Source organism: Papaver somniferum, chromosome 5 (assembly GCF_003573695.1).
Source record: "Papaver somniferum cultivar HN1 chromosome 5, ASM357369v1, whole genome shotgun sequence".
NCBI lineage: Eukaryota > Viridiplantae > Streptophyta > Magnoliopsida > Ranunculales > Papaveraceae > Papaver > Papaver somniferum.
In genome coordinates, this window is record NC_039362.1 from 173,706,250 (window position 1) to 173,729,906 (window position 23,657).

At 36.1% G+C, this 23,657-nt stretch overlaps 1 protein-coding gene, 1 long non-coding RNA gene and 1 pseudogene across 2 annotated transcripts; 2 read left to right on the forward strand and 1 right to left on the reverse strand.

Moving 5' to 3' along the window:
- The first annotated feature begins 8,338 nt into the window (after positions 1-8,338).
- On the forward strand, positions 8,339-8,948 carry LOC113278172 (non-specific lipid-transfer protein 1-like). The gene is made up of 2 exons (XM_026527078.1): positions 8,339-8,743; positions 8,840-8,948. The coding sequence occupies exons 1-2, from the start codon at positions 8,385-8,387 to the stop codon at positions 8,847-8,849; spliced, it is 369 nt and encodes a 122-aa protein (XP_026382863.1). The 5' UTR covers positions 8,339-8,384; the 3' UTR covers positions 8,850-8,948.
- A 9,416-nt stretch (positions 8,949-18,364) lies between these two features.
- Positions 18,365-18,999, reverse strand: LOC113283705. Its single transcript, XR_003327584.1, has 2 exons — positions 18,773-18,999; positions 18,365-18,662 (listed from the first exon to the last, which is right to left on the reverse strand). It is a non-coding gene; the product is annotated as an uncharacterized LOC113283705 (long non-coding RNA).
- Positions 19,000-21,662: 2,663 nt separating this feature from the next.
- On the forward strand, positions 21,663-22,133 carry LOC113283704 (annotated as a pseudogene).
- The last annotated feature ends 1,524 nt before the right edge of the window (positions 22,134-23,657 follow it).

Here is a 23,657-nt window from a genome sequence, read left to right on the forward strand (position 1 = left end):
CAACAGACGATTGGAGAAGAAATTGAAAGACATTATGCTGAACAAGCATGTTTAATTTACGAACGTGAAAGATTGAGAGTGGAAATGGAAGAACAAGAGCTTCAAGAGACAATTGACCAGAACAATCACGACAATCGAGAAAGAAAGCGTACACAAAACCAGAATAATGGTCATATCAATGAAGAATATGATAGAATACATAGGATGGCTGAAAGACAGCGAATGTAGTTAATAATAAATGAACAAAATCATGAAGGGTAAAATGAGAGACATAATCATATGCGAGTTCAAGATAGAGATGAAGAAGAGACTCCCAAAAGAAGACGAGATGAGGATAATGAAGAAGAAATGCAAAATTTTGCGAGAGAAGAAAGACATGAACGCGAAGAAGAGAGGCGAAATTAAAAAGACCAATGAATCAAAATTCAGGTGTAAATAAACAAATATTGAAAGAGTTAGAAGAAATGAGAGGAATGCTAAATAATCGAGGAGAAGTAGGCAGAAGACAATTGGATGAAGCTATAGAAGAAGATGCGAAAACTCCATTTACAAGGGAAGTACAATTAGGAGGAATATCACTGAAATGCAATTTGCCCGCATTAACCAGCATTTTTGATGGAAGAACTTGTGCAATTCAACACATTAAAGCCTACGTGAGGTGCATGTTGCAATGGGAAAATCATGATGTTGTATTATGCAAGTATTTCGCATCCATCTTAAAAGGGGAGGCGTTAAAATGGTTCGAAGGTCTTCCAAAGAATACAATAACATCCTTCAATCAGTTGCAGACTACATTCCTGGGGGAATATATAAGTAATAATTCTTCGCGACCTGGTATTGAAGACGTGTTTGGATTAAAACAAAGGATTGGTGAAAGTTTGAAGCACCTAACTAAAAGATGGAGGACTATGTGTAGCGAAATGGCTGGCCGTGTAGATGAGAGAAATCTTATATTATCATTTATCAATGCTATGTTTGCAACCAACCTATTGTATGTCCAAATTTTCAGTCAAGAATACGATCACAATGACTGAATTTCGAGAACTTCAAGAAGAATATATTGCTCTGGATGAAAGGAAAAATGAAATGGAATCATACCCAGTTGAAACACCAGTTCAAAAACAGCGAATGCAAGCTTATTACCCAAGTTAATAAACACAGTAGCGAATACTTCACAAGTACAACAAGAGAAGGTGACAGGTAACAACCAACAAAAACTGGTGGCTATGGGAAGCCGAGATCAAGAGGAGTATGAAGGAGAAAGAAATTTCTACAATCGTGGTGGAAATAACAAGATTCAAAGACTCGATCAACCACAAGAAACTTATGGAGGTCAAAGACAAAATTATAATAGGGGACAAGGAGGTCACAAGGTAGTATGGTAAGAAATCAAGATGCCACCTCTAAATGCAAGTGTGGAGAAAATATGGGAAGCTATAATTTTAATGGAGAATATACCAACACCATGGAACATGGGAACAACCACCTCCAAACCACAGAAGTCATGAGTTTTGTTCTTATCATCATTTTCATGGACATACAACAAATGATTGCAGAAATGTAAAAAGAATTATTCTGAGAATGATAGATCAAGGAAAACTAAACCACTTTTTGGTAGGACACCCACAATCTCAACCATTACCACCACCACCAGAGCATCACAAAGTAAACACGATGAAAAAGAAGGAAACATTCTTCATAGAAGTTGGTGCAAAAGCAAAGAATCTATTGTCACTCTATCGTACATTCACAAGACAATTGAAGATTTTCATGACAATGTTTTAAGTAGAGTGTTCGCAAGAGATAATGATGGAAGAAATTATGAATATTGCGAAAATCTCACCACTAGAGGAATGGCAGAAACAGATCATTTCTTTTACCGCAGAAGAAATCCCCGAAGGTGAAGAGGTACATGATAATCCATTGGTAGTAAAATTAGAAATTAATCCAAAACCGAAAGAAGATGAGGATGAGGATGAAATTCATGGGAAATAATAGAATTCTAATCGATACTGGAAGCTCTGTGAACATCTTATTTTATCATACTTATAAAACTATGGGAGGAAGAGATGATGATCTTATACCATCAACATATAAGATATATGGTTTTAATGGTACTGCTAACAAGCCTAAAGGGAGGTTACTATGCGAATTCCATTGAAGGGAATATCTTCTGAAATCTTATTTGTGTCGTTGATGTAGAATCACCCTACAATGCATTAATTGGTCGACCTTGGCTACATGGGATTCTAGGTGTAGCTTCAACTTTCCACCAGTGCATCAAATTCCCTCACCCCAGCGTGTAGGAATCATAAAGGGAGATTGGGTTGAAGGAAAGAGGTGTTACGAAACTGAGATAGAATCTTGCGAAGGAAGAGCAAACAAGAAGGAAAATTGGCGACACAAAATCAAAGAGACACAAAGTGAGAGGTTGATGGTGGATGCAATCGAAAGAAAAGAAGAAGAGATGTTGCGAAACTAATGCTAGCTCAGAGTAAAAATGATGAACATACCACTACCAAGGAAACAGTAGCAGAAAATAATAAAGAAGCAGAGGATGGCAAAGGTAATAAAAAAAGAAATGTATGAATGATTAATTTTTGCGACACTCTCGCAATAAGTAAAATTCTCAAAAATACATTTTATTGAATGACAAAATTGAGATTGCGAAATGCAAATACAATATGATGATGTGCGAGACTCTCGCAGAGATAATAATTTTACAGAAGACAATCAGAGAAAAATGACAAAAGAGAAAGGGGAACCTTTATGGCGTACACCCTAGTTCGTGAATACAATTTCGCAAGAGGAAAATGTAAGACCTAAAGTACGTCATATAAGGGGGTACCTGTTGCATGGCTCAGGGAAAGGCTACACCGCCACCGGAACCTGAGTCATGGAGATTTGGGGTCAATAAAGCCCATCCGGGAGAGGCACCTTGGATTCTCAGCTTAAGCATATGACTTAGTTGGGCGACTAAGGTAATAAGGACTCTCCCAAGGAGTGCAGATCTGATCAAGGCGCCGAGGTACACGGTTGAGTCAAGAGTGCCAGGGGCGTTTGAAGCGTACCTTGCCATTCTTGACAAGTCTTGGCTTATACTGCACTCGGCCTGAAGAAAACCCCACTTAGGGTGCAGTCTCGTAACCATAAGCCCTATAGGTAAAAGGGATAAGAGGCTGCGAAAACAACTGGTTGTTGTTAAGACTGGATGGGAGGAGCTAACCTTGTATGGTAGAAGTACGCCTCCTTGAAGGGGAACCAGGGGGAGATAAGGGCGGCACCCTCCATTAGGGAGCTGATAAGTGTCTTAAGACAAATGTCATGAGGCTTTTTATTCGCAAGGGTATTAAGGCTTGTCATATTTGTGCAACAATCCTGAAGAGGCAATAATACAAAAGAAAAGATAAGACGAGATCAATGGGTTTTCGCATGAAAGTGCGAAGACGTCCTGCGATTTCGTCGCAAGACGGCAATGTCATGGGGCTTTATTTTCGCAAGAATATTTAGGCCTGTCATATTGTCGCAACATTCCTGAAGAGGCCACAATACAAAAGAAAAAGTTAAGGCAAGATCAATGGGTTTTTGCATGAAAGTGCAAGGACGTCCTGCGATTTTGTCGCAATGACAAGAGGTGGCATAATAAGACCTTTAATTAGGAAGGCAAAATAAGACCACACAGTAATGAGATTTTGAAAGAATCAAAATTCACTTCGCATAAGATTGCGAATTATACATAATTAACTGCGAAATTGAGGCACAAAATAAGAAAAATTTATAAAATCTCTCATTTGGATACAAATAACAGAGGCAAGTATGGGAATGAATGAAATTAGAAAATGTTATTTGTCTCCATATGATAGATTTACACAAAAATTCAAAAATTAATGATTATATTGATTAACTGTATTGCAAGGAAGAATTGTTTTAATGAATGCAGGTCAAAATGAAAGAAACAAATATACAGAAAAGGAATAAATATACAAGTATTACAGAGGATCAAAGAAAGAAACAAACTACTTCTTAGTTGATCCTTCATCATCTTTATCAGACTTGTTCCCTTCTTCGTCTGCGTCAGAATCTTCATCACCATCAGAACCTTCATCACCATCAGATTCCTCATCATCAGCTTCGCTATCAGAAATAATCAGACTGGGAGTATTCTGTGGGATCTCCTCCAAGAGACAAGGATAATCAGAATGAGGGATACTATGGTCATCACAAACCATTTGGATAGTTTGATTGCGAAAATCCATAACATCATTCTTAAAGTTCGCAACAGTGATCTTGATTTGATTCTTTAATCTAGAATACTTGTCGTTGCGAGAAGAAAGATTCTTTGCAAGTTCCTCTTTCTCAGCTTCAAGTTTTTCAATCTTTTCACGATATCTACTTTCAGAATCTGCGAACAAAAGACAATCAATTAATAACTTGATGAAAATTCATAAGAAACAAAAGATTAGTAAAGAAGAACAGTTAATAACCTTCTCTGTCAGAAATCATATCTCTAATCAAGGATGTATGCTCAACTTGGAGACTAACATTTACACCTAAATCTTTTCTGGCATCATCTAAGATTTTCGCATCCCAAGAAAATTCATCTTCATTACTTATGAGAAGACGAGAACGAATTTGGTTTTCTCTTCGCAGAGCTCGATGTTCTTGCGGCTAGCTTCATCTCGTTCAAGTTGAACTTCAAGAAGAGTCTCTTGGAATTTCGCCAAAGCCTTAGCACCTTGATCAGAGATGCAATCCTTATCATCTATGAGACCGCTAATTTTGGTTCTTAACTCATTGATTTTCTCTTTAGAACCAAGAAGGAGACGCTTAAATCGGTTGGCTAAGCCTAAACTAGATCTATGGTCAATTTCTAAGAGGCGAAATTTAGATCTAAGCTCATTCAGAGAGAGATGAAATTCTATAATTTGAGAAACTATTTTGAAAGAATTATTAAGACACTCAAGAAGGGTATCATTATCCAAGGCATTAGGAAATGAACGAAGAATGGTAGCTTCATCAAAAAGACAATAAATGTCTGCAAAAAGGATCAATTAAATAAGTTATAATCATATAACAACAGGATGCATGAATGAAGGGAAAGGAGAAAAGTAACATACCATAGAGCTGATTATTAGCTTGCTGAAGACTAGAGATATTTTTCTTATATGAAGAAGAATCAATTTCTAGTTGTCTGTTTTTCTCGCGAAGACATTTGACTTCAGCTTCCAATTCTTCATTCTTTGTGCGAAATTGAAGATTCTTCTTTTCAAGATTTTCGCGTCCCCTCTCTAGATCTGAGGCAACAGCGAAAGAAGCTTTTCCAGCCTGCGAGAAAATATAAAAAGTGTTAATATAGGAAGAGATTTTGAGTTACAACAATGAAGAGTTAAAAGGATGAAAGTATACCATACTATTAAGAGAATGCAGGAAATCGAGAGTCACTGATCTAGAAACTCCACGAAGAGAACAATCACCATCCAGTAAAGGGACATCGCAATTTGTAGCGAGAGCTTTGCAGGTGTTAGCTAATTGGCTATCTCACATTCCTTGCAAATAATCATAAAAGAGGCCAGAAAGCTTAGCCATAGAAGATTCAGGTGGAGAATCTTCAATTGCGGCAAAATCATCATTATCCTCATCATCCTTGTCACTTTCGGAATTTTCATGAGAAGGAATATTTGAAGGAAAAGAAGAACGGATTTTTCTCTTCTTTGAAGGAGTAGCAGTTGATTTTTCCCTGCGAAGAACACCTTTGCCTTTATCACCAGTCTTCGCAACATTGGCAGGCTCTTCTATTTCAGCAATAATCTTCACACACAAATAGAAGTAAGAAATGGAGGCAACAATATACTGTTTAAAATCATAAAGGGATATTTCTTACCTCATCTGTGTATGAGCGAAGAGCTAATAAGGTACTAGCCTTCCCAATCCTATTATAACTATCTTTCAGTTTTTGGATCTGTAAAATGTCGCAAGGGTCAGCGAACAAAAGAATAAAGACAAATAAAGAAATAAAAAGTAAGCGAAACTTGAAGAAACATACCTCTTTCTCCTTCTCTGGCCAAGAGAATACCCAAGGTTGATAGATAGTGAGATTCTCAAGAAGAATATTTGATCCAGCGATATAAGGTCCTTTTAGCATCAAGGGAAAAACACACCATTTATCATCTTTGGATTGGCGAGGAGTTGTGTTCTTACCAGAATGCCAATCAATATTTTGCATAAGTATTTTCGCTTCATCAATGTTATCTTTCCTTTTCAAACGAATACCCCAGCGAGTATTCTCTTTCTTCATAGAGATCAATTCATAATTTTTAAAAAAGCTCGCTACTGTTTATTTCTCAGCAATTATCTCCAAGCCCGCGAATTTAGGATCCCTAAGTTTTTTGGAGTACAAAGATCCTTTACCAGCACCACAGTTAGCGAACTCTAACATCAGACGGATACAATCCCCACTCAATTGAAAGATAGCTCGCGAAAATCCCGAGTGAGCGAGAATTTCATAAAATAGGGGAATATCTGGATCATAAAGAGGAATGGGAAGACCTGCAAGAATTTGACCAAGTGAAATTATGATTGATTGATCATCACAATATTGATCAGAAAAAAGTTTGATAGATAGAATTGACTTGGCACTTTCACCAGGAATGGTAGAAAGTGTGAAACCTTTCTCTGCAAGATCTTTTTGGACGTCTTATAAGTTTTTCTCATGTTTATGTCCACTTAGAGACATATTTGAATATAGAATATGGGAATGAATAAAAAGTAAGAATATTGAAGAATGAAGGATTACAGTAGCGGAACTTACGGAAGAACAATAGAGTTGCAGAGATGAGCAAATAAAAAGAGAAGAGAAAGTAAAATGAAAGTGGAAAGAAGAGTAAGAAGAATATATAAAGAAGATTTTTTACTCGAAGAAATAAACACCATTAAGACGAAAAGACATGAGCGGTTGAAAAGCAGCGGTTACAGAAGACGTGTCAAGAAATAGATGGAAGGAAGAATACGTGTGATAAATGCAGATATGAAGAGATAAACAGTTGCGGCATTTCTCACATCATTCTCTACTTTGAAGAGAAGATATGAGAAGAGGCAAGATGTAGGATCAGAATCTCGCAACAATAATATTTTAGCGAAATTGTCAACAAAACAACACAACAGCGTCGCAAAACAATTTCAGAAACTATATAATAAACGACGTCAGCTAAAATCATGAGAAAGATGTGATGACCCTGCGAAAATTAGAGAGTTTGCGAGATTAACATTTGTAAGGTTGCGAGAATGTCGCAAGCCATATCCGAAAATAAAGGACAGATTAGCTGTCATCCGCTATGTATTTCCCTATAAATAGTCGTTCAACTGTGAAGAAAAGGAGAGAGATCTTTTTTGAGTCAGAAACAAGTAAAAAGGAGAGAGAAAATCTAGAGCAGTGGTTATTCTTGATTCCTTTATCTTTTCTTATAAGATTGTTCAAAAATTCATCAATAACATTAAGATTATTAATCTAAATTGAGTTGAGTGTTAATAAAATCATATGAGGGGTGTAGTGTAGGATTTCCTACGACTACAGTACCTAGATTTTGTTTCATTCTATAGCCCATTGATTATGGGTACGAGAACATTTACTTTCACCAACCAGCCGATTCGTAATCACATCAAATCTAGATTTCTCCAAACACGTGTCGAAGAGAGACAAAACCTAAGGAAACACAACAGAGATAAAGATAAGATAAGATAAGACAAGACAAGTATGACCATCATGGTCCAATAATTTAATTAATTTATAGGCCAACCTCAAATATGGTTTTTTGCCTAGTTTATATTTTAGTCGAGATAAAGTGCATTCTCGTCCATGCACGCCTTATATATATATTTGAATCACTTTCGATTGAAAAAAATAACTATGATGACATGACATACAGGTTCATTAGGGAAATGAAGCAAGGAAAATACATTTCATCGTCGAAGGAAAATAAAACGCCATATAAGTGGCGAGTTTTCCTATTATTTTTGTTATTTTTCATGTGACATTCATGGTAAATATTAAAGTGGCAAATATATTGAGAGTCCGCTATCATTTTTGTTATTTTTGATACGTGCGATTCACTGGAAACAGTACGCTTGGTATCCTACTGATTTCGACTCATTTGGGTCTTGTTGTGAGAAGGGGTTTTATACAACCGCAGACCCAAATTATATGACATCCCCCTAGCCAGGTAAACGGGAGGCTCCATAAGTGTGGTATCATGATTTACTTGCTTCACCATATGATAAGCACATTTTCAAAGATTTGTTATAACCTCTTCATATTCTTCTTCTATATATACCATTTGAATATCTAGTGTTTTGGCATCACTACTAGATTGTTCTATCAGTACTCAACCATGGTTTCTACTAGTAGAATCACTTCTGCTGCTATCTACTTGTTCTATTTCATTGTGTTGATGTTGTCATTCGCATCTCTCAAGTCCGAAGGTCAACAACTCTTGTGTACGCCTGTTTTAGATTCTATTACACCGTGCATTGATTACGCTTTTACCGGTGGGCAGACCGTTCCACAACAGTGTTGTGATAACATAAAGAAAATTTCTACGACAAAAGATGATAGGCAACAAGTTTGTCAATGTGCAAAGAATTTGGCACCGATGGTTCCTGGGCTCAATTATGAAAATGTAGGTAACATTCTTAAGAAATGTGGAGTCGATGTATCTCTCAAGATTTCTCCCGAGATTGACTGTGCCAAGTAAGTAGTAGTATATACTTTCTCGACAACCATTTTGAATTTACTTCTTAAGCTAAAGACTCGTGATTTCATTTTATTTATTTTTTTAATTTGCAGGTTGAACTGATCATGAAAGTTGATTATGAAGCGTGGTCTAAGATGGAGGAAAGTTTGAATAAAGGAAAAAGAAAAAAAAAAAAAAAAAAGGAGTCATATTCGTAGAAAATGATTCCGAAGGCCACACAAAGTAATGCACTGTTGGAGCAAAGCTTTGAGCACGTAGTTTATATATATTTGTAACTTTCCTTGTTCTCCTACGTCAATGTGAATTGACATAATATAATAAAAGTTCGGAATTGCTGTTACATGATAATTCAAGCACGTATCCAATCAAAAAGTATATAATTCAAGCACATAACAGTATCAACTAGCAAATACTAACATACCTTTCGTTCCCGTTTCCATTACTTAAACATGCTTCCATCTAGGTCTGATTCTCAAAACTTGGTCGTGGTTATTAGATTTAATTACCGAGACTAGAAATTTTGTTGGATCCGCATTTGTTGTTCTTAGAGCTACAAAAAAGGCAACTCTTTAATGCTTTTTAATGAGTTATCATGTCAGGATTCCCGAATAAATGAAACCAAAACTTGTATAAATGGGAAGATTTACATTCTCCTACGGAGAAGCACATTTATGATGGGGATGAGAATGATGAAATGAATACTGCCAGCTTTCAGTAACATTTGCGGGCACACATGGGGCTTCTGGTTTCACAATATGTGAACAATTATGATAAGAACTTACGGCTAGCAGAAGCGTTTGCTGTTTCAGACAACAAAGAATAAGTTAATAAACAAATTCTTTTGATTTCTGATGATAAAATATATGACCTGACGCCTCTTTTATATAAACCAAAACAGCAAAGTAACCCAATAAAACTCTTGACTTATTCCTGAACTCTTTGAGGATTAAAAAACTCTTGCGAGAAAAACCTTTCAAAGAATCCTAAAAACATTAAAATACTGAAATAAACCTAGCAGACTCCTAATTCAACTAATCTGTGGTTTTGTCGCGCCGAACTAAATCTTGGCAGAACCGGATCCTTTCAAATTACCACCAGCTCTGATATTTAGACCAGTGAAGCCACCAAGTAGATCTTTCATGGATGTACCACCTGCAACCGAAGTTGATCCTAATTTCAAGGGATCCCATAATAATACGGGAGGTAAGATGCGAAATATCTCCTGTGCTGGAGATAGCGGAGAATCTGGTTGGTTCACAAGTAAACATATGTAAGGCAAATGTCACCAGGTAGCGATGCAATTGAAAGTAACTGAGACTCGTGATTAAGTTGGATGTATTACCTTTGAGATGCTTAAGAAACTGACGCACATGATCCAGATATTTCACTCTATCTGTGTAATAATTAAGTACCATTAGTCAGTCGGTACAATCATTCTGAGAGCCTACCAATTCAAAGTACATCAACAATAAAAAAAATCCAGATTATATGAAATGGTCATGAACCTCCGCAAAATCCTATGGCTAAAAAAAATGGGTTGGAAGAATGAAAAGGTTGATGCTGAAGAAAGAAACTGAAACTTACCCTCTGGCGCGGACATTTTTGTATTTGCTTCTACAAGAAGTTTAAGTACTGCGTTCCCCGCAGCAAAGTCTTCTGTTGATCTCTGTAAAATAAATACGAAAAAATATTAGCTACACCCATTCTTGCGTCCACTGCCACAACTTGTGAAAGTGGAAAAACAAAAATGTACTAGTAAATCAAGAAAATGAGAACATTGATGAAGGTTAAAAATTTGCAGTGAAATGTAAGAGATCTTATCTCTAAAATTTAAAACCAGATACAAAAAACTCGTGCTAGAGATGCTGACGCCATACCCCTAGAGACTTAAGGAGAGCAAGTTTTTCCTCTAGACACTTAATCTCTTCACGTTGGGAAGCAACCATACATCTCGTTGGGGGGTTTCGTTTGGTTCTCATAGCATCCAATGTTTGAGAGGATCTGAAGAAGTACTGCACTGCCTACGTGAAAATGTGGATCTGACAATGGTCTTCCTCAATATTTTATTTATAACCAGATATTTCCTTCGTTTCCGTTTCCATTACTTAATGATGTTTCCATGTGTGTCAGATTCTATGAATACAGTCGTGATTTTCCTACATTAAATTAGCGAGTCAGGAAATCGCGTTGGATCTGTATTGGCTGTTCATATATATCTCATATAACTTCAAAGAAGGACAGTTTTTAATGTGTCCAGAATACTGTGAACAAATGAAATTAAAACTTGTACATTCACCGAAAACGGAGTGCATTTATGATGGAGATAGTGATGATGATCGTACGTACTAACTTGTGAAAATTTCGGTTTGCTATGTCAGGTGGCCTGGCAAACTCGCTGAGCCATTATAGAAACAGCGTGTAGAGACAGTCTCCATCGAGCAGTGGAGACTATACCTCCATCGATAGAGAGTTAAACGATGGCGATAGAGCATGCGTCGCACAACAGAGACTTTATCGCCAGCATTTATTTTTGTAACCTCTATTGCCTCCTGATTCCACCCTCTATACCCTACTATTTTACTTCGGTGAAACTTAATCTTCATAATTTTACAATATCTACATATTTCTTCCAACTTCATCCTCAAATAAGTTACTTTTAATTTCATAATCAATGGAACCTTTTGATGGAGAGATGTATACATTCATATGGATCATTGTGAATCACAGCAACTAATGTTTATTGTTGTCTTGTGATAATTGGATGATGAGTCAGATGAAGATATAACTAATCAACACTATGATTTTGGTACATTTCAGGACATATATCTTAGAGCCCGAGAGACAAAAAAAAAAGGTATTAACAGGAAGATACGTATATCAAATGAGCGATGAGTTCTAACAGAAGCTGATGCATGATTGTTTTATTTTTGATTGTGTGTATTCGACCAAGATATCCAATGTCTATTCTACATGTCACTTGCTGCTAAAGATTATTAATGAGCTTCGTCAAATAGAACATCCATTGAGTTATTAGTTTGATGCACTTGATATTAGTGGTCAAATAACCGAAACAAAATGTTAATTCATCTCCAAGGATTACAGGTTACATGTAAACAAAAGATTCTAATGACGAGTACCTCTGTATGGACAAAATAATATAAAAGTGTATTACATTGTTACACATCTTCGTCCATTATATTTACTAAAACCAACTGAGTTAGATGTTAGATAAATATAAAAGCATAACTAGGATAGGGGATTTTCAGGATGACTATGTAGTCTTGATTAATGCATGAATGGGGTGTGGAAGGGATGCCTGCCTGTTGGACTATTTGATATAAGGGTCAATGCCCAAAACTAGGTATTATCCTTGAAATTGCTGCTTCTTATTATTGTTGAGTATGACACACTTCTTTTGGTCTTCCATGTTAAAAAATTACTACAAATGTTTGCACAAATCTATTTTGTTTGAAGACCTAAAGTACAGGATTTGTTATTCATAGATGTTATTTTGAGGATAAAGTCTACAAAAAATGGTCAACCTTATGGAGGACTGGGCCATTCTTATCGAATTTTCAATATTAGACAAATGTATTTTAGGAATGACGTGGAACGTGTTTTTGGAACTCTAACACGAAAGCTTGTGGTCTAAGTGTTTGTAAAATGCATAAGACTATGCTCAATAGCATAATTACACTTCAAAAGATAAATCAGAAAATCGGGCATAATAAGAATTGAACTAACATGGATAATTAGGATTTGAGACATGAGATTCAACCCGGAAAAACGCTATCGGAAGGAACTATTCCTAAATGACTAGTCATGTTCAGAACAAGAATATGTATGCAGGTTTACAAAAATCTTCCGGCCGAGTGTGGAAGATCTGAAAGGCGTACATTTGAAGGATAAATTATTTAAATGACTTGGACATTTGGAAAGCAATGCCTAATTGCCTATACATGGATTTAGGTGAAAAGTAAGTTTATCATGGTTTTGCAAGTATTTGACATGGCTTGTGTTGGATATTTTCAACAAATCCTTGAATCGAAGGCATTTAGTTTTGCAAGTATTTGACATGGCCGGTCAGGTCGCTGGGAGTCTAGGGGGCAAGGGCCCCCTACAGAGTGCGAGACAGCGTCTCGCTGGAAATTTTATGTTCTAGGGTTCCTATTGTCAGTTAGAAAACTGAACAGAAAACTCGTTTCACCAATTGACGCATTGAAAGAAGAGACGCGCATGTTCACTCTGAAAAGATGCTTGTGGAGATGAAGAGTCATCTCCAAAGGGTGTGATTTCCTCTTTAAATAGGAGACTTGTTTTCATTCAAAACACATCTCTCAACTTTCTCAGTTTTCTTTCTTACAAGCATCATCAGTATCAAAACCAGTGTGTTCTTGGTTGGATCAAGGTTGTACAAGCTTTGAATCCAGCAACTGTTGCGGGGCTTCAAGTATCCTGACGGCGATATTCATTGACCTGTTTGTACTCGCCAATTCAATTAGGAAAGGGTCGAATAATTATCGAAAAGAATCTTTCATTAGAGCCTTGAACCCTAATACAACATTCTTTTCTTCACTCTGCTTTAGTGTCTATTTTCCAACAGCTTGTTATATTGATTTCCGGTAAATATCCTGACCGTAAGATATAATGTCCATAGGAAATCGGGAAGTTAAAAACCCCATTGAATAGCAGGGGTGCAAATTCCGTCGTTCAAATTCGTATTTGGATTATTAGTCGCGATACCTAATGTAATAAAACCTTACAATCTTTTATGAGTAGTAATTGGATTTCAAGCGCAGGATAGTATCATGTAAGAGTAAGACCAACAAACAGAGGGGCATGCAAAGGAAAATACAGCAGCGATTACTAATTTTTTTTCATTTCATCAAATGAAAATTTATTCATAGAATTGATTGATAAGCTTCATTGAGCTTTACAATCTCCAAAATAGATAGTATGCATAAGAAATTTGATAAGTCCAGATAGTTCTTCCCCGGCTGTAGTGACTTTTGACTGCACCACACGGGACAACTGCCATCATCAACCTTAATTAGATGCCTCACGATGTTCTTCTGGTTTCACATTATGTGCACCATTGCCACCGTTGATGTCCCCGACCGCAGTATCACGTGCAGCAGATGATCCCCCTAGATGCAAGGGGTCCCATAGAAGCTTCACCTGAGGTGGAAATCGGCCAGACTTATTCTGTTGTTGAACAGCATTATCTGGTTGTATCATAAGTAAATGTACATTAGTCAAATGTGACGAGATTCTGGTGCAAACGAAAGTAGTTGAGACCCTCAATCAAGTTCGATGTATTACCTTTGAGAGTCTCCGTCATTTGACGCTTCTGCCGACCCAAATATATCAACATAACTGTGTAATAAGCACCATTAGAATATGATCTTGGTGAGAGACATCAACAATAAAACTTTCCAGATTATATGAAGATGGTGATGAAGCCCCCACCAGATCTATCTAGCCAATGCATAAAAAATGGAATCTGGGTCGGAAGATTGAAAAAGTTGATGCAGATGAAAGAAAATGAAACTTACCCTCTAGCAGCCTACGCCTCTTTTGCGCAGCTTCCAAACGAAGTCTGAGATCTGCATTCCCTGCCGCGATGGCTAGAGTTTCTTTCTGTAAAACGAATACCAAAAAAATGATTATCTACACCCATTCTTGTATTCTGCAACAACTTGTGAAAGTGCAAAAAGAAAATTGTTAACCAAGCAAACAAAACAATGAAGCTCTGGAGATGGTGAAGCTCAAAAATTTGCATTTTAAAAAAGATACCATACCTTAATTCTGTCCAGATAAGAAGACATTTCCCTATTTTCAAAAGTGAGTCTAGCGACTCTTTCCTCGAGAGCGCTAATATCTTGACGGCTTGCAACAGCCATACATCTCGTTGGGCGGTTTCGTTTGGTTCCCATCGCTTCAAATGAAAATGTAGATCTGACACTACTCTTCCACTATATTTATAACCAGAAATCTTTTCCTTTCTGTTTCAATTACTTAATGATGTTTCCATGTGTATCTGATTCTTATAATGTTGTCGTGATTTTCCTACATTAAATTAGAAATCTTGGAAATTACAGATAGATCTGCATCCGCTGTCCATATATGCCATACTTTTGCAAAAATGGACATTTTTTTAATGTGTCAAAGTTCATTGAAATTAAAACCGGTATATTTATAAATACACCGGTGACGCAGAGCAATTATGATGATGATAGTAATTACATATAGAAATCAATCTATTTTGAAGCATGACAATCTCAATGTTGCAGACTATGTACCGTTGACTTATGGTTACTGCCACTGACTCTAGGACGCTATATGAGTAAACCTAATGCATGCTTTACTTATAAACATACCGAATACAATAAGTTGCATAAAAATAACTTTTACGATTCCTGAGACCCATTGCTAGGTACCATAAAAAAGAGTTTTTGCTGCTGCACTAGAAAAACTTAATTCTGCTTAAACTTTAAAATAAGGTTTTCATTTTATTAAATTTGGGCCCTGAACCGTTGCCTAGTTTGGCTATGCTCAGCGACGATCCTGGTAGGCGAAACCTGTTCAGGACACGTGGCTGCCTAACTTCGCATAATATGATTTTTTTTATGCTCCCAACTCAAAACCAATAGGCAATGAGTGTAGCGGCCAATACACAATATGGAGGATCCTAGCTAGGGTAGCTCCCGTCACAATAGGGGTTTGGAGCCTCTGCTTCATGCAGGTATCTTTCTCTATGCAGAAAGATTGGCCAAGAAGTGGAACCGAAACAAAGCTACACCAACAAATCAATTCAAAAAGGAAAAATCCTCTTCTTACTTAATTAATTTTACTTTTTATATTATCAGATCTGGTGATTTTAAATGAGACTTAAGAAAAAAAAAATCATAAAAGCCATAGCTTGTTTGTCAACAGGGATCTGATCTTCATTACAAAAACTTGGTTCAAAACGAGTTTCGATTGTAGATTTGCTTTCAATGAATATTACATTATAAACCTATTCCAATGGATTTCAAAAATACAGAATATCGTTAGGGTTTACGAGATTGATTATCTCTGATGCTTTGAAGAAGGGGTTAAAAGATTTCTGGAGATTTGAAGACCATTTTAGTATGGATTGAAGCCGTGACAGATGGGTTCAACCCAGATTGATGGGTTGTTGGTTATTATGAAGAATCAAAAGTTAGGGTTTCTGATGTAAGTAGTTGAATCTTGTAATTCTTGGAGGGAAGAAAACTAGGGTCTATATGGTTGTGGTGTTTGAGTATGATTTCGGTGTTGCTGAGAAGATTGAAGTCGGATGTTGCAGGTATGGAAGGATTGAATGATTCGATTTTATGTTGCAATTTGTGATTTGAGTTTTGAGTTTATCACCAAGGGTTTAAATATAGATTGATGTGCAACTTCTTGTGATGGTTAAAATGGATTTAATGTGTGTTTTTATTAGATAAACTGTTGGAGATTGTAGGGACTTTGAAACAGAGAAGACTGAGGTGTTGTTTGAGAATGTTGATACAAGTGCTATAGAGCAGGGAATGACAATTTTAACCCATTGCAGGATTGAATGAAGTTGTTTTCGGTGTTTGTTGAGCATGTGCAGCTTAAAGAGGCAGTGAAGCTTGAGTTGCATCTGCAGTTGGTGACTCAGACGTGGTTGGTGGTTTTTAATGGTGGTGTTAAGTCTAGACTCAGTTGTGGCTAGGACTGAGCTTTGAATACTTGGTTGTAATGAAGCTGGTGTTATGTGAAACAAGAAAAGAATGATGTTGTATTTGTAGTATAGTTTCAGAGTCTGGAATGGAAGTATGTTTATTCTATAGTTAGTCATTAGTGTTGTTTGTGCAGTGGTGCAGTTGAATATCAGCTGAGATTATGGACAGGAGTTGCAGGATGTGATATTTTATGTGTGAAGCTGGTGGTACTATTGAGTTAGTGGTGTTGTATAGGTGTGCTACTATGTTGGCTAAGTTTGAATAGAGCAAGTTGGGTTGCAGTTGAAGAATTGTGAGAAACTGCAGGCAATGGTGTAATGGAATGGTAGAGAGCTGTAATAACATCATTCTGTAATTTATGCAATAATATCATTCAATTATTCTATAGTTTATTTAACCTTTTCTTGGTCAAACAACATTGGAAAGCAAGTGAGCTTAATCTCTCTCGAAAAGCACACGAATGTTCCAGTTGCCCCAAAACATGTTGAAGTAGTTGGATATGCTAAACTATTTCTTTTCTCCCACTATATAGGCATGAAAATGATATCAACAATGCAGAGAAAGTTTTCTATTTAAAGCTGAGTTTGAGAAGTTGGTGTTGTTGGTTAGAAAGCTACAAATGTATTGGTGTTGGTCATAATGGTTGAATAATCTGTTATGCAGCAATTAATGAAAACTATTGCATAACCTGTTATGCATCTATAAAAGTTGTTACATAACTTGTTATGCAGTCCAGAAAACGGTTGCATAACACGTTATGCGACAACTTTTTTGTTAGTATTGAAACCAACAACAAAAAAAAAATACTGCATAACTTGTCATGCACCTACAACAATATCTGCATAACATGTTATACAGTCGATAAAATGGATGTACAATCTTTTATGCATCCAAGAAAATGGATGCATAACATGTTATGCATAAATTAATAGATTCATGAACCAAATATGCATCTTTTGTTGTGTCTGGATAATGTGTTATGCATCCTTTTTGGTGGATGCATAATGGTTATGTACAAAGTTTTCAAAAATTTTGCTTAAAAGAACAATTGCCTCGGATTTTTTTCGTAAAAAACTGAAATTTGGTATTGTTGTTTTTACTTGTTGTATAGATTTCTTCTGATTTATCTAATATTTATATACTCTAGAAAGCTCTAGTGAATTACTAATGGACTTGGGCTTCACTAATGAAGTCTGTGTTGATATCTCAACAATCCCAATTCTTCTTCATACTGCGTCAACAATACTTGTTGATCCACTGACTAAATCAGGATTTCTTGGTTTAACTTCCAACACTTACCAACCCAACCCTTGGTCCTTGAGATTGCGCAAATTTACAAGAGTGACAGAGCCATGTACGAGGCGACTGCCAGATCATGGACCAACAAATATGCTATGGGATAAATCCACTAAGTCTAATGTCCAGTGTCCCATCTCCGGTAGATGAAAAATAACTAGAAACGGCATAGACATGTTATTATTCTGTAGTTTTTGTCTAATGTCTAATGTTCAATGATCTTTCTTTTAGTTTTTGTTTTCTTTTAGTCAAGACATGTTATTATTCTGTAAATTTAGCCACCAGTAGGTGCCAATTCCATGATCAATAATTCTAGCTAGATTCACTGTTAGAGATCCTAGTGTTGGCACACAACTTTTACATTTTAACTTGACCCCACATTACAAAAAGATATGCACATGCGCTGTGAATGGAAGGCTGTTCTTTGCTAACATCAATTAATGGCGGCTTTTGCCAATATTTATTTTGTTATCCGTAGTAGTAGTATTTTATGTCATGTGAATATTTTTCACTCTTATGATACTTCTATCAGTACTTGTGCTTCACTTCGATTTGTAGTGCACATTTCATATTTGTAATCGTAATCACTGGAAACAACACAGTATCGCATACATTTTATTACATTCAACATTGGATTAAAACACTAATACAAAACGCTAGCTAGCTAACCCCATTCGTAATCGTAATCACTGCTTAAGTGCTAGCTAGCTAACATTGGATTAATTAGCAGGAGCACAGCATCTTGGGCAGTCACAGCACGGAGTGTAAGAACCATTACTGCATCTAATATGTGGGCATGGCTTTGTTGGTTTTGGGCACACAATTTGTAGGCACCTAACTTTTGGGCAGGTATCTACTACCTCCTGATCCTCATCCAGTATCAATCCTGATAGACATATTCAAGTAGTTGTATGCGTATTTAATTAGTTAAATATATGTAACAATATACTCTTACAATTGAAAAAAAAAATTAGACTATCAAGGAAGTAGACTTACTGCTTGCAAAAGAGGCTGATGGCATGGCAATCAAGACTAATAAGAAGAAGCTAATGAGGAACTTACTGATCTTCGCCATGATTTGCTGCAGTGATTATTTTCTTTTTCTTGTTTGATGAATGATGATGATGCTCGAGTAATGCTTAACTGACATTTATAAATACGTTAAATATGATAAATATCTTTTTTGATATTGAAAGATAGCATAAGAAAAGGATAAGAATGTATGCCATCATTTCTATGGTCAATACGTTATACGTTAATATGATAAAAGTTAATATAGCCATGTGTGCTATTTTGTTTGAATTCTAAAATATCCCAGTTTTGGTGTTATACTTGAGTAGCTACAAAACTGTATTCCTAGTTGGAGGCTGTTTATGACCCATGGTTTTTGTAACTACCTGAAATATAGTAATTACTTCCAAATCAATTTAACACTTAAAACCTATGTGGTTTGGGTAAAACGAGAACATTAAGGGCTCTGTGCCCCACGAGTCTCTTGCTCTGTTAATCCGTCTGATGTCTCCTTGTGGACATCAAATACTTTGTCATTAGAAAACTATAGCTATAATGTTTAGATTACTGGTTCTAACGCAATTCTGACCACAGGACAACCATTTGAAGGAAACCTGTTACTGCTTATAATAGTTGCTTCTGTTTGTATTTCTTATTAATCAATTTGAGTAGTACTAGTACTTTATAGTACATCCTAATGTTATTGATATAGGATATATGTGGTCATGTTAGGAGTTGAAAGGTTAATAAGGTGGGTGTTTGTTATCCTTTACGAGCTACAAAACTAAGGAAAGATAACTTTAGGATTTACATCTATCAAACAATAAGCCTTGCAATTTGTTGTTGGTTTGTTTGCTTCTTGTTGCTGTACATGTTTGCGTTTTTGTGACTTTGAGACATAAAACATTGACACAAATCAAACTGCATGATTTAAATAACATCCATTTCTAAAGCAGATCAAGATATTCTATACTGGGGATGGATCCACCCCTAAATATTTGAGTTATTTTATGGTTCCGATCTAAAGCCGGTTTGCCAGTTATATAGAACTAGTGACCACCTATATTTCATGGCACATAATAATTAATGTCGAAAAATTCGTATCTAAACGACCAGATCCAGAATTCAGATTTGTCCACACACTTATAATGAGTGTTGAATCGAAAATTTCACTTAACAAGGTTAATAATTCCACCACCACGCTGCAAAAAACCTCATCACCTATCACATAACTTCTAATCAAAAAATAAACTCGGTTCCAAATAACCACAGCTGCGTACATTTTGTATCAGAAGGAAGCCTATTTCAGATCAGTGTGTGGAACAACATATATAACCGCATACAATTTATTACATTTACCTTTTCTTAAGAAAATTGATATACATCTTTTTTTTTTTTTTTGATCGGTAAATAAGTAATTTGAAATATACATCTTAATACATGGAATAGTGAAAACATCAGAATAGGTATATCGTATTACGAGTACTAGAGAATAACAATTTACGCAATCCAATAGGTACATGTGTATATATGGTAAGCGCAGTGCGATCACTGTGGGGTATGATTACCTATTTTATGAAATAGGTAATCATCTAAACCGGACAGCAGGTTGGACAGCTACAGCACGGTGTGTACTGACCATTTGGGCATTTAAGCACAACTTGTATGCAAGAAATTGGTCCTGCGCACCTAACGAGAGAGCAGTCAGGTTTTGGGCACTTATTTACTCCTTCAATCTCCTCAAGTATCGTCCCTGAATGATATTCAATTAGATGATAATCAAGATTTACAAAAAATTGAAAATAGTTTAATTACTGAAGTACACTTCTACTTGTAATCAATATTAAAGTCAAAATACTCTTCACTTACTGCTCCCAGAAGAGGTTGGCATGGCAATCAAGACAAATAAGAAGAAGCACAGAAAAATAGTGATATTGGCCATTATTGAATGAGTTTCCTTCTTCTTCTTTGATACTAGTATCTGACTATATATATGTCCCCTTTGTCGATGACGATGATGATGATCCTGTAATGCAAACCATACCTCTTATATATGTTTAGTAATCTAAAAATAGAAAATACCTAGTCAAAAATAGGATAAGGATAAGGAAATGCTAAGTGACCTCTATAATACCTAAAAGAGTAGCCCTTCTTTGACTATAAATTTGGAATATATAGTAACCCTTCTTAATGCAAAGAAAATTAAAAGAGTCGTTGTATATACGTTATCTTGAAGTCCACCATAAATGATCAACATAGGGGGATGCAGCTAGGAACGCAGCCACCTTGAGATCAAGTGGCTTGGACCACCACTAAGTTCTTCCTGATCAAGTATCACCACTTATAGATTATCCATCCATACATTCAAGTTTTTTGTATTCTTTTAGACAAGCCGCCGGCATGCTATTAAATTTGGCAACCAGTACGCACCATTATTAAGCTTGAAAATTCCATTTGATACGTATGTCGAGATGACTGCATGGGGATCATTGTATGGTGAAATAAAATGTTTTGTGCCACATAATGCTTTTTTTTTTCTCCTCTACTTCGATTTTCCAAATCATATTCCAAAATCATCAACCTACCATATTAAGATTCAGAACTATATTAGGAAACCAAAATATTTTGGTGACCGCCTTATCCTAACTAAGTAAAAATTTAGGAAATTTAGATTTTTTTCTTTGCGGGATTCTTCCAGACGACGTACTTAGGGAAGGGTTTCCATAACTTAGCCTGGAAGAAGCCCTTTCCTAATCCAGAACTGTTTGGTTAAAACTTATAAATACCCATCCAAAAAAATTTAATCTATAAATACTGTTGTTTGGTTTGCAATAACTTCAAATCCAACTTCTGTGAAAGTCACACGAGAAGTAAAAACAGCAGACGAAACTCTGGTAGTACGGTGGCATTAAAGAGAATTCAAAAGGAATTGAAAGACCTCGAAAGAGATCCGCCCACATCTTGCAGTGCTGGTCCTGTAGGTGAGGATATGTTTCATTGGCAAGGCACCATAATGGGACCAACAGACAGCCCTTATGCTGGTGGTGTGTTTCTCATCACGATTCACTTTCCAAGGGATTACCCTTTCAAGCCACCGAAGCTAACTTTCAAAACGCAAGTTTTCCATCCAAACATCAATAGCAGCGGGAGTATCTGCCTCGACATTCTCTAAGAACAATGGAGTCCAGCTCTTACCGTATCCAAGGTTCTGTTATCTATTTGCTCATTGCTTACTGATCCAAATCCTGATGATCCCTTGGCCCCTGAGATTGCGCACATCTACAAGATTGACAGAGCCAAGTATGAGACGCTTGCCAAATCATGGACATATAAATATGCTATGTGATGATAATATGAATCCGCTGAGTCTACGTTATTAAGAACTTTATCTTTTTCTGTCTTCATGCTTTCTTGTTTTATCTTTTTATCTTTTTCCTAATTTAGTAGTTTAGTAGTGGTAGTATATGTATTTGGAGGGGCAGTAATAAGAAAGCCTTGGTTTCTTAATGCAATGAACACAAAGCCGTTTTAGTTTTGGTTTTCTTTTAGACAAGACATGGTATCGATCACTCTGTAAATAGACACGTACATACCAGTTCCATGATTAATAATCGATATCCACTGTTAAGTAGTATAGTATGTTTGTCCGATGGCTGCAAAAGTTAGATCCTACCAAATACAGATTTATACATAACTTTTATGCATAAATCTATGAGGTAACTGATGTTTATGATGTAATATATGACCGAATACAATTTATTACACCCAACATCGGATTAATACACTACTTACAACAATAGGAAGCTTCTTAGCTGCAATAACGGAGAAAATACGAATATAAAGATACGTAAAATACGATTTAACAGCAAGCTACATCTAATTAAGAGGAGAAAACACAATAACATCCAAGCAATACAGGGTACATATAAGTAGAACTAATTAAATTACATGGTATGCGGTACGACCAGGATTCAACAGCATCTTGGGCAGCCGCAGCATGGCTTGTAAGAACCAAATTTGCATTTAAGTATTACCTGTGCGCAAACTTTTATTGGATTTGGAAACACACTTACGCACTTAAATTTTGGGCACTGATTTACGAGTTTCTGATCCTCCTCCAGTATCATTCCTGACAGATATACTGGATTAGTTGATGATAACATAATTATACATGATACATCTATACATGTATGATAAAAATCGAAAGATTATTTTGAATTTTCATAATATAAGTAGTCTTACTGCTGGATGAAGGGGCCGGCATGACAACTAAGACAAATAAGAAGAAGCTAAGAAACATACTGATCTTGGTCATGATATGCCCAGTGATGTTAATCTTTGATGAATGATGACGATAATTGAGTAATGCTAACTGACCTCTATAGACTATATACATATATGATATATATAGTTCTCCACGAACTCAAAAAATAGGATAAGGAAATCTTCTGCATTTAATCAAATTGGGTAAGAGAGCCGTTGTATACCATTGTATGGTGACTATGGTCAATACGCTATCTTAAGTATGTTTTGGTGTTAGTCTTGGGTTGCTTGAAATATTTTTTGATACGAAGAAAAGATTTATTAAACTTAATGAGGTTCAGGCACATTGTGCCTTGAAAGTACAGACTGTAACCAAGGGGAGTAATCTAAATACTCCTCTATCTGAAGTTTATCGATCCTTATTTTCCTAGAGATGATATCTGGAATCTGATTACCATCTTGTTTAACATGAGATAACTTATAAGAACTAAAAACTGAAAGAACAGAAGTCAATAACACCAAGTACTTCCATACATTAACAAAGAGGAAAATTGTGACACTGTCGAGAGATTCATCAAATTCACTTGGCCTTTCATTGCATCTGCAG